The 15,247-nt window shown below is 34.2% G+C and overlaps 1 protein-coding gene across 5 annotated transcripts; it reads right to left on the bottom strand.

Annotated features, from left to right (window-relative positions):
* Positions 1-9,240: 9,240 nt before the first annotated feature.
* Positions 9,241-15,019, bottom strand: LOC108257214 (uncharacterized). Of its 5 annotated transcripts, none has more exons than XR_008396958.1 (9): positions 14,834-15,019; positions 13,319-13,956; positions 13,082-13,185; positions 11,670-11,972; positions 11,285-11,557; positions 10,586-10,781; positions 10,107-10,247; positions 9,977-10,011; positions 9,241-9,837 (listed from the first exon to the last, which is right to left on the bottom strand). XR_008396958.1 is itself a non-coding variant. In XM_053682515.1 (9 exons), exons 2-9 carry the CDS (start codon positions 13,930-13,932, stop codon positions 9,727-9,729), a joined length of 1,170 nt encoding a protein of 389 aa, XP_053538490.1. In that variant the 5' UTR covers positions 13,933-13,956; positions 14,834-15,019; the 3' UTR covers positions 9,241-9,726. The 5 variants fall into 5 exon arrangements, 4 of the variants coding, with proteins under 4 accessions (XP_053538490.1, XP_053538482.1, XP_053538495.1 ...); XM_053682515.1 differs by having other exon boundaries at positions 10,586-10,756; positions 13,901-13,956; XM_053682507.1 differs by having other exon boundaries at positions 10,586-10,813; positions 13,901-13,956.
* Positions 15,020-15,247: the final 228 nt, after the last annotated feature.

Consider the following 15,247-nt stretch of genomic DNA (forward strand, 5'->3'; position numbering starts at 1 on the left):
GGTCCGGCAAAGATGTCCAAATAAATGTAAATACATATTCTGACGTTCTGTTGAGGCAAAGTGAAAACAAAATTTTAATTTTTCTGTTTTGCGACACATGAAATTATAGGACTATCTGAATACACTTTTCTAGGACATCGTGATGAAGTGAGTTATAAACTATGATTATAAGATTGTAAAATGTTAACATTTTCAACTTAATATTTGAAATTGCAAAATGTTATAGGTCCATGTAAGTCGCGTTCATTTGATTTTTGGTTTCAAAATTGATAAACGAAAAAGAAACGATGACGTGTTCATTCCTGTTTTGTTTTAATATTCAAAAACAAAATACCAGTTAGGACTGGAGAGTTATGAGAATTGGAGACTTTCCAGCCTGCCCTAGCCTGCCTTGCTCCGGCCTCCAGAATGACCTCACTGATTGGAGGCCATTTTTAAAGAGGAAGACGGAGTGAGAATTTGTGTTGTGTTGTGTTGTGTTGTGTTGTGTTGTGTTGTGTTGTGTTGTGTTGTGTTGTGTTGTGTTGTGTTGTGTTGTGTTGTGTTGTGTTGTGTTGTGTTCCCTTCCCTTGTGGCTAACTCTGTATTTTGATTGCTGTTCTGGTTTTGACTTTTGCCTGGTTTTTCAAATTCGAGTTTGGTTGTCCCTATGTTGTTTTTGTACATTCTCTTCACTTGTGTATGTTTACATGTTCACTTAGTTCACTGGCAGTAGGGGTGTGGTTGCCATTTCTTTTGGGAGAGGGTTCCATTTGATTCTGTTTCTTTGCTTAGGTAGATAGGGAAGAATCCCTATATTTTTCTTTCTTTTCCTTTTAGGTAACCTAGCTACCTAAACAATAGAATCTTTGGTTTATTATTTTGGCCTTGGCCCACCCTGAAGATATGCCTGTTTTGGTTCATTTGTATAGTTGTATGTATATATTGTCTGATATAATATACCACAACCTTTTTGAACAACCTTGTTGTGTTGTTATTCCTGGCACCCTCATTTAATATTTAAAGATCAATCCATTGAATCCTGAGCTGGTTACTCTGTGTGGCCCAACTTAGACTGGGCCGTTACATATGGACTAAAAATTTCTTAGTACAGGCAACATCAGTCACTTTATTGACAAACTTTGTGAACATCTTACTTGACAGGACCATTCCAGCATCCAGTGTATACAGTCTGATGCAGAAGCCTTGTTGAATGTAAAGTGTGTGTGCTGCAGTGACAGGAAACTTCTACACAGTGTCTAAAATGTAGACAAGTGTTTAGCAATGTTTTTGAAGTCACTGGCCTTTCTGATGCATTGTCTGCTCTGGAGGACATTAATTCTGTTGACTAAAATGTTTAAGAACTAATGTTTGCTAATTAGTAATTTCTGCTTTTCTGATTTTTCTGATTATTGTCCAGGTTAAGTGTATCTTCTGGTTATGTTAAGATCTAAGAAAGCTAGTTTGAAAGCTGTGAAGTCTCTGTTCACAGCATCGTTATAACATGTAGAAATGTGAGTGGTGTTCCACACATGCCCTTTGTCTCATGGAAGAGAAGGGATCTGTTCTAAATGTTGAATGTCTAGTTAGTGAAGAGCCTTACTCTGTCATAAAGGTTTGCTGCCTCCTTGGCATGAGGCAACAGATCCTCAGGGATTTTCTTTAGACATCCACCCTCTGCCAACACATTGGGAATACCTTTCCCTAGATCAGAAATAGGTTCAAGTCAGATTGGTTGGTATTAATCAGCTCTTGCTTTTGCTTTAATAAAGTTTCTTTCAGCATACCTGGAATCCTGTGTTCATTCAAAGCTTACACAACTTGACTCATGCCAAGATGACAAAGCTGGCACGTGAAGTTGGAGACACAGTATCTGACAAGATTGTCCTCCCTGTCCAAGATTTCCTGGTCAGCTCGCTCTACAAGTACAGATTTGAGTGGATAATTAGCCCTATTATTTATCTCTGGCCACATCCTTTCAACTGTGTGGTTCTGTTCCCTTTAAAACACAAGGACATTTATATATACATCTGTATAAATAATATGGCATGATATAAGAAAAAAATATACAATTAAAATGCAGATATCTGTGAAATGCTTCCCTGTAAACATCCTTTATTGGTGGGTGCATGGTGGCTCCGGTTTCCTCCCCCAGTCCAAAGACATGCATGGTAGGTTGAATGGCATGTGTCTGTAGTGTGTGAATGTGTATGTGATTGTGCCCTGCGATGGATTGGCACCCTGTCTAGGGTGTACCCTGCCTTGTGCCCGATGCTCCCTGGGATAGGCTCCAGGTTCCCCTGTGACCCTGAAGAAGGATAAGCGGTATAGAAGATGGATGGATATTCTTTATTGGCATAGATGTAAAGTAAAAACCTTGCTGCCAGCAATGGCCAGATTGCCATTGCCAAACAGCCATATCTCCCTGCAGTTGTTGCCTGGTTTCTCACTGAAGCTAAGCAGCATTAAACATGGCCAGTACCTAGATGATCCTAGGGATCATGAGGATCCTGGTGATAACTAAGCTTGCTGCTGAAAGTGGTATTAGTGAGGCCAGCAGGGGGTGCTCAAGCTGTGGTCTGTTTGGGGAAGCTGTACTGTAAAAACAGCACACTATACTGTAAGTTAAAACAAGGTTTTATCCTGACTCTCTGTGGTTATTAAAAATACCAGGACACTTATCATAAAAGAATAGGGGTATACGCCAGTGTCACCAGTGTCCTACTGAAATTCCCCCATTAGCCCTTCTCTTTCATGGCCCTGAGATTTTCTGCGATCTCTGTATATGTGGCTACATTTGCGCAAAAGGCTCCAGGGTGGACATTTTTAGCTTAGAAAAGACAATGAAGTCTACTTTTACTTCTGGATTACTTGTTAGATTGGAAGTATTGTGCATTTTAATATTATTTCCCATTACTCTACTTTCAATATCAAAACAAAAAGCGAACGAATCCGTCATCGTTTGTATTTTGTTATTCGATTTTGAAACCAAAAACGAAGGAATGCGACGTACATGGACCGTTTTACAGTATCTTTAATATTGTAAAATGTTTTTAAAAATTTTACTGAATCTGTAAAATGGTAAAATGTTATAGAATTGTATTGAATCTTAAAATTTTGGTGGAGAATTTTTCCCCTGAATGAAGCAAAGAGAAATATGTTACGTCAGGAAGTTTATTACATCAGTATTTATTACACATAGAATAGAGAAAGTATATTCTCAGTGAATCTGATACAAGATCAATTCATGTAATAGACTGAATTAAAATCACAGATACATCACTTGATATACTGCATAATTCTAACACATGACTGGTTATAGAGGGAAGGAGGATCTACAGTTATTTGTAAATGATCACATCAATCTGATGAAGGGGGAGTAAAGACAGGATTACATAAGGTTAATGGACTGCAGGTGCACTCTACAACTGACTCAAACTGGTTTATTCTTTCCAGCTGGAAGTGAGAAATTAAAACCTTTGAGATGAGTAAAAGGAAAACATTGCATCGCATACTAGGTTACTGCAACCTCTTAAACATGATAGAAAAGAACATACTAGATCATAAAATAAATATGTGTGCAGAGGATGAACAAGTACAAACAGGAGTCAAAATTGAAATAAAAGTGTAAATAATAATAGAATAATACAATTATTAAGAAAGTAGATAAACAAAATTTTCCACTGCATCAAAGTTGTAAACTGGTAAAATGTACAGCAATTTTTATGTATTTATATAATTTATTTTTCTGCACATTAAATAAAAGTATCATGTCAGTTTTGCAGTTATTTTTAAATGTAACTACTGTTTTGCAGTTTGTTAGCAAGCTTATATACTGTGATGCATATTGTTTATCATATATATGTCTTCAACTATTGGGATATGTTATTTTTGTCATGTCGCCCACCCTTGTATACTGCATGTTTCCAGGTGCACTGAAAGTCATTAATATATATATATATATATATATATATATATATATATATATATATATATATATATATTTCAGATCCCATAATATAGTATCCTAACAGGCTGACTGGTTTGTGTGCAGCCTTTTTTCAAACAAAAAATTTTCAGTTTATTTCAAGTGCAACAAGATAAAATAAATATAGCTGCAAGCAGCAACTAAGGAGGGGTCAAGCATTTTCTGTCACTCCTTTAGCAACAGAGGAAGACCAGAAGCCACTAGGACCATGAGTGCTTGCTCCAAAGAAAATGTACTGAATTTGAAGACAAAAGATCAAGCTGTTGCTGAGATATCGCCTCACTTCCTTTTATGATAGCCCTCCCAAATTGAAAATGATGTCAAAATTTGTTTCTTAAGTTCAGGTCATGTTGCTAAATATATAGTATGTGACAAGTTTAATGTCAATATATAAAAGCCTTACTGAGATATTTTCCTGTCCTGTTTAGTGATTTAGCTTTTAAATTTGTTTGCAGAGTTTTGGACTGATCTCACAATCCACATGATTTCATTATGACTGGACAAAGTTTGTAGGAGAAGAAGAGGAAAAATGTATTTGAAAAAATTCTAAATAACAGAAAATCCAGTATGGTAGAAATGAACCTAATTTTGTCTGTTGGTTTGACCTAAAGAATCAGAGGAAAGTAGAATCGCATTTGTATGGCATTCTGTTGTAGAGTTATGATTGTAAATTTATGTGCAAATTTGCACTGTTGGTGGCGCTAGAGGGTTTGAGTGGCATGCACCAAAATTGCTGTGAAAGCAACTCAGACTATCCTCTATCACTATGCCAAATTTCATCAAAAATTCCCTCAAGATATATAATAATAAGAATAAAGAACAAGAAAAAGAAAACATATAATCACTAAAAGGTGCCTACACACCTTTGGTGCTTGGCCCCCTAAAAAATTATGTTCCTTTTTAGGCAAAAATATCTGATATGTAACATGCTGCCTGTGTTTTCCTAAGGAAGTGGATTCAAACACAACAGTATTACAAAGTAAATTACTATTTATATTATAAATATGGCATTTTCTAACTAAGTAAAATGAACATAAAATAAACAACACTGTTATTTTCACTGTTAGTACTGTTGGTTTAGAGCATTTTCCACTGATCAGTGTTGTAATACATAGCTGAAGTTTCCTTGCATGTGAATAATGCATCTAGAGAGAGGGTCAAAAAGCAGTGTGGTTTTTGAGTGGAAAGTGCTAAGGTACCTGACACACTTAAAACACAGTGCAGCTAACAAACATGGGGGAGGTGTGAGGCATGAGATCGGGGGATTGCCCATAATCACGTGCTATATGTCCTTTACTGTTTTTTTTTTCTACTCAAGCCCCCTTGATTGCAAGGTGTGAAGTACATGAATAATATCAGATTTAAAGTGCAGTAACACCTTCACCCCACACTGTGCAGTGTCATGACTGCACTTGATGCACTGTTTTGACACCATACCATTTACCATTTGCACATCACTTTGCACGTTTCTACCATCCTTAACCATTGTTTGTTTGTTTTTTGCACTCCACACTTAATGCTACTTACTGTTTTGCACTTCTGGTTAGATACTAACTGCATTCCATTGGCTTTATACTTGCTCAATGACAATAAAGTTGAATCTAATCTAATCGGATCTAATCTAATTTAATAACAAGATTGTAGCGGTAAAAAAAGTATGGGGAGAGAAAACCTCAGTATATTACCAGTAGGTCTATAACTAAATCACTTAGATGTACTTATAGTAGGTATATATAATAGGTAGGAAACATAGAAGAGGTATAAGTGAATTGAGATATGTTTATTATGAAATGTTTAGTGATGTGATATAAAAGACTATATTTTATTGAACTAAGTCAAATCTAATCAGAAAAGGCCAAAATCTTTATAATCCTCAGCAACCCTTGTCAGTGTCACAGTGGATCCAGAGACAATCCTGGGAACACTGGGAACGAAGTGGGGACATGCGCTGGATCAGACGCACATTCACAGCTGGGGCAATTTAGTTTAGCCACCTACTAGTATATTTTTGCAAGGAAAATGGAGAACCCACAGGAAACCTATGCGGGCATAATTTCACATGCACACACAAATACACAAATTTATGTACACATCTGTTTTCTTGTTATAAAGTAAGTAATTAAAACTGGGCACAGTACAAAAACACAGCACAGTAAAAAGTTTTATACAGTGCAGGGTTTAATGTGCACAGATTGTTTTGTCTCAGAGATGTTTGTAACACTTCAACTATCTTCAGCCATTTATAAAAATGAATGTGATCCAAAAATAATTTAAAAGTAATTTTTCTTTTTTCTAAAGCAAGCAAAGACACACCGTGTTACAGATACCGCTTCAGCAGATAGTAAACATAATTTGATAAACAACAAACATTAAAACAGTACAAAAGATGTGTTGCAATAAAAATATTCATATTAATCTGTTTTTAATATGTTATATGTAATACTATATGTTTATTTAAGCAAATCTTAGAATTTGTGACAACTTTTCTATAAACATTATAGGGATTGCCCATAATCTCACACTATATTCTTTACTGATTTTTTTTATTGTTCAAGCCTTCTTGAGTGCAAGGTGTGAAGAATGTGAACAATATCAACACTAGATTGAAAGTGCTGTAACGCACCTAACCCACGCTGTAATGTCATGACTGCACATGATGTGATTAATAACAGGATTGTAGTATTACTCCCACCAACCATGTAGCATCTAAAACTATGGGGAGAGAAAACCTCATTGTATTACAATATTACTAAACCCTTTGCTTGAATAGCTGATTTTGTTCAAATTGTGCTGTTTCTTGGAAACTTAGGTATACTTAAAATAGGTAGGAAACATAGAGCAATATAAGTGAATCGAGATACCAATCCATCCATTTTCCATATTGCTTATCCTACACAGAGTCACAGGGAGCCTGGAGCCTATCCCAGGAAACTTGGAGCACAAGACAGGGGACACCCTGGACGGGGTGCCAACTCATCACACACTACAGAAAATTTGGAAATGCCAATCAGCCTATAATGCATCTCTTTGGACTGGAGGAGGAAACCGTCGTATCTGGAGGAAACCCCCATAAGCATGGAGAGAACATGCAAGCTCTGTGCATGCAGGTCAGGAATCGACCCCCCAACCCTGGAGGTGTGAGGGAAACATGCTAACCACTCAGCCACCATGCCCCCTGAATTGAGATATATTTATTATCTAATAAGATAAGGCCAAAATCTTTATCATCCGCAGTAACTACTTTATCCTGGTCAGAGTCACAGCGAACACAGAGTCCATCCTGGGAGCTTTGGGAGCGAAGCGGGGACATGTAGTGGATCAGACACCAGTCCATCAGAGGGTACCATGCACACACGCCCAAGGGGAAACTGGGAGAACAATCACAGAAACTCCACAAAGTCAATAACCCAAGCTTGAATCAGGCAACCCTGGAGCTGTATGGCAAAAGCTCTATCAGCTGTGCCACCGTGCTGCCTGACCAAAATCTTTATCACTCTAATGATACTTGTAGCACACCACAGTCTTTTATCTGTAGGCTTCACAGATTTACCCTCCCAGGTCTGCCCACCTTTAATAAATGAAACCCAATTTACAGTTAATAAAAACCCATTTATAGTCCCATTAGTTTCTGAGAGCAAGCAGTAAATAAGTTCCACAAAGATTTAAATTCCTTATTTTATTGCCACTCAGTATCATTTTACACACTCACAAACAAACACACACACACATATGCATTGGGGAGTAGCTAACTAAAACTAGCGACGCTACTAACTTTACTACATTTTTCAGTAGCATGACAGTAGCGCTGCTACTTTAAAAATAGTGTATCTTTTCCAGTAACTAGTTACTTTTTCAAGCAATGTAGTGTGACCAATCGCTACGTATTTTGTCCAGTTATAACGGTCTGAATTGCATATCTATGGTGCCCACTTGTTTCACATGAATTAAGAGCCTCAGTGTAATTCACATGGATAGGAAGAGACCATCTGATGGACATGCAAAGCGACCAACCACAGTTAGTTTCATGATGTAAGCTATGTGGCAAGTAAATGATAATATCGTGATAAATTAACACTGAAGCTTATTCTCTGATACAGAGAATATTACTGGTGCTTTGGTGTTAATAGATAACACAACAAATTGTTTACATTTACTTACAAGTAAAATAAAATAATTCAATAATTAGTGCATGCTGAGTGATTTATTTTATGTTCTGATTGTATTTCTCAAAATCTTGTTTAAGGGAGCAGAGAAAAGAAAAAGTTCCTCTCTTAACTTAGTTATTATTTATTATTATTTCCATGATTCATTAATTAATTATTAGTAAAAAATAAATAAAGAAAGAAGAAGAAACAACAACAACAACAACAACAACAATAATAATAATAATAATAATAATAATAATAATAATAATAATAATAATTTATCATTGCATTTATTGTTATTGGCCTATCGGAAGTATCAATTATTCAAGTTGGACACACTTATTCTTATTATCCATGATGGAGCGGGTGATGGCGTCTGAGTCTGATAATGAGAAAACCAATTACCTAAATTTCATGTGCAATAAGGAATCAAATAATAAATCTTATACCTTTATATGTAATCTTTGCAAACCAAAGGAAAATACTTCATCCAATACTTCGATTATAACACGATGTCCAAGAGGTCAAGCACAAATTTAATGACGTATATAGAGGTGAACGCGACTGTCATGTTGAATTGATAAGTAGCCTAATGTGCACGTTATAAACTCATAATTGTTCTGAATTATTTTAAAATTGTGTTTAATTTCTTTATGCAGAATAATACATAGTTATTCATAAGCTGATTCACAATCATGACATAATAAAAATGTTGCCCATTTAAGTAGCTTCAGTGTAGTTAGCTACTGTTTTTTTGTAACTTGTAGTGTAGCTAAGTACTTTTTTTTAAAGGGTGGCTTGACTGTAGCCTAACTACTTCAAACTATGAGTAGCTTGTAGCTTGAAAAGCTAGTTTCAAAGTAGCTTCCCCAACACTGACACACACACACACACACACACACACACACACACACCACACACACACACACACACACACCACACACACACACACACACACACACACACACACACACACACACACACACACACACACACACACACACACACATCAGTACAGATGATAAATTGGCACCCACACTCACATATTTGTGTACACACTTGTTCTGGTGTAATTAAAAAGTGAGTAATTAAAACAGTACAAAAAGATGGTACAGTACAAAGTTTTATACAATGTAGCTTTTAATGTAAAGTTGAGGGTTTCTATATAAATAATCAGAATAAACATCTTCCAGTGAACATGACAATAGTGCAGGCCAGTGTCACAGTTGAATGACTGTGATCCACCATCAATGGGATTGTTCATCTAATACTGAAATTAATGTAATATGCTGCTTTCCAGCACTGGCATGTACATATGCTTGTAGTTGATTCAACACTTCATTCATACAGGCTTTTATTAAAATAAATATACTATGTGACCCAAGAGTAATTTAAAAGTCTTTTTTTCTGTGTTCTAAAGCAAGCAAGGACACACAATGTTACCGCTTCAGTAGATAGTGAACATGATAATTTGATAAACAGCTGACATCAAAACAGTACCACAGATAAATTTGTGTTGCAATAATTATTATTAATTCAGGCTCAAAGAATAACAAATGCTATTAGTAACAATAATTTGTTTAAAAGTGTATTATGTAAAATTATGTTTTTTTCCTACACTTTAATCTGACTGTACACACACTCAATATCAGATGTGAAGACATTCTGTTGCTGATATCTACCAACTTGAAGGGTAGAATAAATCACCTGAGACTCGTTTCCCTCCTTTTGAGATGGAAATTTTAAAAAAGAAAATGTTAGTTTTAAATGTAAAAGAACAATGTGATAGTGTGATGATAGTCATTCATTTGGCTACATAAGGTGCAGTAAAATAAAATGATGCAGGGTTTGTCATGACAGTTACCTCTGAATGTCCATTTGCACTTCTAGAGTTTCTGTCTGCAGGATGAAAAATGTGAAAGATTTATTATATACGAACCCCCCCAGAGAAATTTCTTAGTGATCTGGTTTATGTAAAATATTTTGCTTCTCACCAGCCATCTGTCGTAAAACACGTAAAAGTATAAAAGGAGCTATTAAGATGATGAAAAGAAGAGCTGTAGACATGCATATTAATGCAGCTACCGGGGGACGGCTGCTGTACAAGTGATCTGCAGTAATGGATGAAATGACATCTGAAAATGAAGTCAGTTTGAATAAGCAAAAAGTTTAGAATTTATGACCACCTTCCTTTAAACCATTAATAACAATAATATAAAATTATTTGTTAAAAAATGTTTAAAATGTTTTTTATACCCTTTTGTATTTTAACATCTCAAAGTGCTTTACATACAAATAAAGTCAAAACAATGTATTTTACCAAAGTATAAAGACAATTACTACAATTCAAACTATATTTAACATGATTTAGCAAATCACGCATAAACTAGGAATAGTCTTTTCAGATTATTCCCATTAGGCATTAGAAATTTTAATTATAAATTATAATATTTTAAATCCCAAGACTACTTACGCAACTGAGCAGTAGCAGCGGCATCCTCAAGGCTGAATGTGTGTGTCTCCACATCACTACTCAGCAGCCTGCAGTTCAAAGAACTCTTTGGCTTATTCACTCTCCCAGTAATTGAGATATTCCATTTATCTGTTTCTACAACAGCCGAGGCTCCTCCATCTGCATCCATATCTACATCACAGTACAGGGTACAATTCTGTGGAGAATCAGTCAGCTTTACACCTCTGACTGTGAAAAGTGTGAACGTAAAGAAATGATCATGCATCAGAACCATTCTATTAGTTTATTATTGCTGTATATAATATGTTTCTGGAGTTCATTATATGTTTTTTAAAAAGGTAAATTAATTCAAAATTTAATAATTTTAAATTAAAATATAATTCAAAATCATTAATACTGAAAATGTCTCATAATATCAACTAATTAAGCTCGATAAATGAACAATTTGTTGATGCTTTTAATTTTTGGATAACTTTGAATATCCTAGTAAATGGCATTTATGTCATAATTATATTTCAATAGTTCAATTTTCATCGAAATAATATATACAAAAAAAAATTGTTATTGTAAAAGAGACCTTTTCCTATAAGGCTTTTTATCCTTATTGATTTAATTTCTTCAGTATTGCATGGATGACATGTACCTGGGAATATTTTAAATATTTTATAAAAGCAGCTTGATTGCTTAAATTAAACCTACCTGTAAGTACACACAGAGTCACAGAGCACAGTCTCTGCTGTTGTCCAGTTGATGTCTCACCCCAGTAGCTGTACTTGCCTGCATTAGTTGGCTGAACATCCGGAATGAACAACACATTTTTATTATTCAATTCATGGTTTAAAGAAATTGCAGTGTTTTCTCCAAGTGCTTCAAATCTCCAGTCCGCTTTCAGGGTTAAATTGTAGAGACAGCTATAACTGAATTGATCACCTTCCATAATAAACAGTGTCCTTAATGCTGTAGAAAATGTGTCTGCAAACAGAAAGAGTATGGCCAGTGCTTCTTATTTTTGAATATTTTTTTTATATTTGAAATTGACTAAATTGTGTTAACTATATAATATAAGGGATTGACTTCCACTTACCAAACAAGGGTAATAGGGTTATTGGTTTGCCATTAGTACATCTCATTATAGATGTACACAATTGACAAACATATGTCCCCTTGTCCAGCTCAGTGAAATGAGTGATTTCTAAAGAAAAGTTCCTGAAAATCTTTTTCCTGGTTGACAGAGGTTTGTTTTGGAAAGTGAATCCCGAATTTTCATGAAAAATTGTCTCAAACTTATTTTCACCTTTTTTGTGCAGCCACTTGCCAGTTCTGTGATCCCCATAACCATCACATGGTATCCGAACTTTGTTGCCCAGCGGCACATACTGGACAGGGACTACCAAACCATGAAATAAAACAGGAGCAGTTAGTGAAAAGTGCACTGGGATTAAGAAAATAGAAAAAAAAAAAATGTCTATGATTGAGAAAGAACAAGGTAAAAATCACACATCCATGAATTTGGCATAAGTATTTTTTACATTATGAAGCACTAGAATTTACTTTAAAACTTCATAAGATTATAAGATTACTCAAGTAGCACAATATAAAATGTATTTTAATGTAATGTAATTGTAATTTCAATGTAATTGAGAACATGACAGCAAATAATATAATTAAAATGTGATTACAAAACCTGTTATTTTAACCAGTTAACTAGATTTGTAAATAGATCATACTGGTATTAAAATTATGCTAAATGCTTATATTGACTAAAAGACAAAGTTAAACAAAAACAAGAACAAGTCAAGAAACTCAGACAAAATGCTGAGTGATTTTACCAACAAAAAAATGGTAACATCTTTCCTGCCAGTGGTCCATTTTTAAATATTTCATACATGAAATTTTTATTTAATTCTGTTTACATATGTTTATAGAGCTACTTATTACATAAAATCTATTATATATTTATATTATAGATATAAAATTGTACAGTTGTACTGACTATCTAGCAATAATTTTTATAGCCATCTAAAAAGACTGATTTATTCATTATAAAATTATTACTTTTGCTGTTTTGTATGCCCAATGATCCTCCATACTACAATCATCTTCTACACAATAAATACATTTACTAATTCAGTGTGTTAAATGAAATACAGATTAATTATACACACTTACTTATTGGCTTTAATTAACTGTTAAACTAGATATAGGCGTAAAAGATTTCTAATTACAAGAAGTGATTTATTACCAAAAAAACAGGTCATGCACATTGACATATATATATATATATATATATATATATATATATATATATATATATATATATATATATATATATATATATATATATATACACACACACACACACACACACAAAATTATACAAAATTATGTGTTATGCAAACCCTTTAGCCCTGTCCCATGTTCATTGCAATGCATTGTCAGTTTGTAATATCTTGAAAAATAAAATGGTCATTGTTACAATGAGGAAAGGTTACTTACCATGAGATGAAATAGCCAAACTCATAGTACATAAGCCCAAGATAACACAAAAAATTCTTCTCATGTTGAAAGAAGTGTGTTTAGCATGCAGACACAAAGCACAACTGAAAGAGAAAATAAATGGTGAGCAGGTCAAGGTCAATGTACAACCAATCCATTATTAGAATATATAAAATTATTTTAAATGAGGTATTTAGCAACAGAAAATTTTAGTAGACATAATTAAGTACATCATACTATTTAAATTAGGAATGTTTGTTGGTCTCACTGTTTTCATGAGCTGTGACTATAGTTATGAGTGGGCTTTTCAAAAGGTAATGCTGTAAGACCACACCTGAGCTGAGTTTCATACTGCAAAACCTCTTGCATGAGTGATGTTTGTTTATACAGAGGTAAACCAGTCACCACAAAGTTAACTGAATGCAGTTTGTCAGGAAAAAAACATTGATGCAAAGAGGAAAATACAATGTGATAAAGGAGCTACACATTCAATCCCAGAAATGGGAATTTGAACAAATAATAATGTTCATATGTGTATTTAATTATTGTTGTAAATATGAGTGTATAATGCACTTAACTGGAGGTAAAATATAGAACCTATTCCAGGAACACTGAGCACAAGACAGAATTCACCCCACAGATCATCATGTACACACACATACACACACTAATAATTCACACCTAGGGACAATTTAAAGTAGCCAATTCTAGCTGACCTGTATGTTTTCCGACAGTGGGAGGAAAAGAGAGAACAGAACAAAGGGAGAACATGCAAAACTCCACACAGACAGCCAACTGTACTCAAGATAGAACCCAGACCTGAGAGCTCTGAATTCAGCAACTGCCACCATGCCACTCACGTAATTTCATGTTTCCTGGAAATGGAAAGTGGAATAACACAAATAAATCATAGGGAAAAAAAAACGTTAAATCTAGAGGGTTCTATGTAAATAATTTTATTCTTTTTAGGGGTGTATTAATGCACATAAACCTGAAGAAAGATATATTGAATATTCTATCATTTGTTAGACATCACCATTTGAATTGACATACAATCACAGTTTAATCATGCTATGGTAAACAGAAAATGTGATAGTTATTTACTTCAGAGAATGAGGGAATAAATATTTTATTATTGCTTTTAATTTTATTGTTTACAAATTTTAACATTCATATTTGTACATGGTCATAAAAATGTATTAAAACATGTGACTTTTGATCTACTCATCGAAAAGTTTAAATCTGTTTAAAAAATCAAGAATGTTTATCATTATTAGGCAGCTATTGCTATTTATTTTTGTTTTAATAGGGACTTATACTATCATCAAAGAACCAAGCAGTTGCTATTTAGCTTTAAAATTAAAAGAACACATTGTAAATATATTTCTCTGCAACAAATTCATAAACATGTTTCTTCAGGAACTAGACAATAACCTGAACTAATTTCTGGTGTAGTTTTGACTATCATTTAACAGTGAACAATTGCAAACATACATTTCCTTCTAATGAAGTATGAAATGTGTATGCTAGTTAAATTAACTTACTGAAATACACAATATGGTCAACAAACACATTTTCCACATCTTCTAGACAGCATGAATTACACATTGTGAAACTGAATAGCTGAATGGCTTAGTTGAGTTGTGTCTTTCATCATCCTTACCATCATTATATTCATTCTAAGATCTATTACTTTCAACTTAGATCCATATACTATTTTATTTATTTATTTTGTCAAAGTAAAAGGCTTACAGTGGAATTCTCTTGTATCCTTAACATCCATGGTCTCTGAAATTTCATTTTTCATCAAGAGCTCATGAGCAAATCCAACCAACATAATCATATTTGTATGTTACAAGAAATCATAGATCATCAGTTTCCTCTGGGGGTGAAATGGAAGGATGCGTAAATAGGTTCCTCAACCCACAGCTTGAAATATTTTCCTCAACCCACTCTGAACAATCAGCTTTGCTCTATCAGGTTTTATATGTGAGTCACATCATGTCTGACAGTGGCAAAGCCTGTTAGTAATTCTCTCACTATAGCTTTTTACATTAGTAATCCATGCACTTGAAATTATCACTCTGGCTGAAGAACAACTAAAAACTAAAATAGATGTTTCCCTAAAATAATTCATTTTTGAGTGTTTAAATTTGGCTAATTTCT

This window comes from Ictalurus punctatus, chromosome 1, assembly GCF_001660625.3.
Source record: "Ictalurus punctatus breed USDA103 chromosome 1, Coco_2.0, whole genome shotgun sequence".
NCBI lineage: Eukaryota > Metazoa > Chordata > Actinopteri > Siluriformes > Ictaluridae > Ictalurus > Ictalurus punctatus.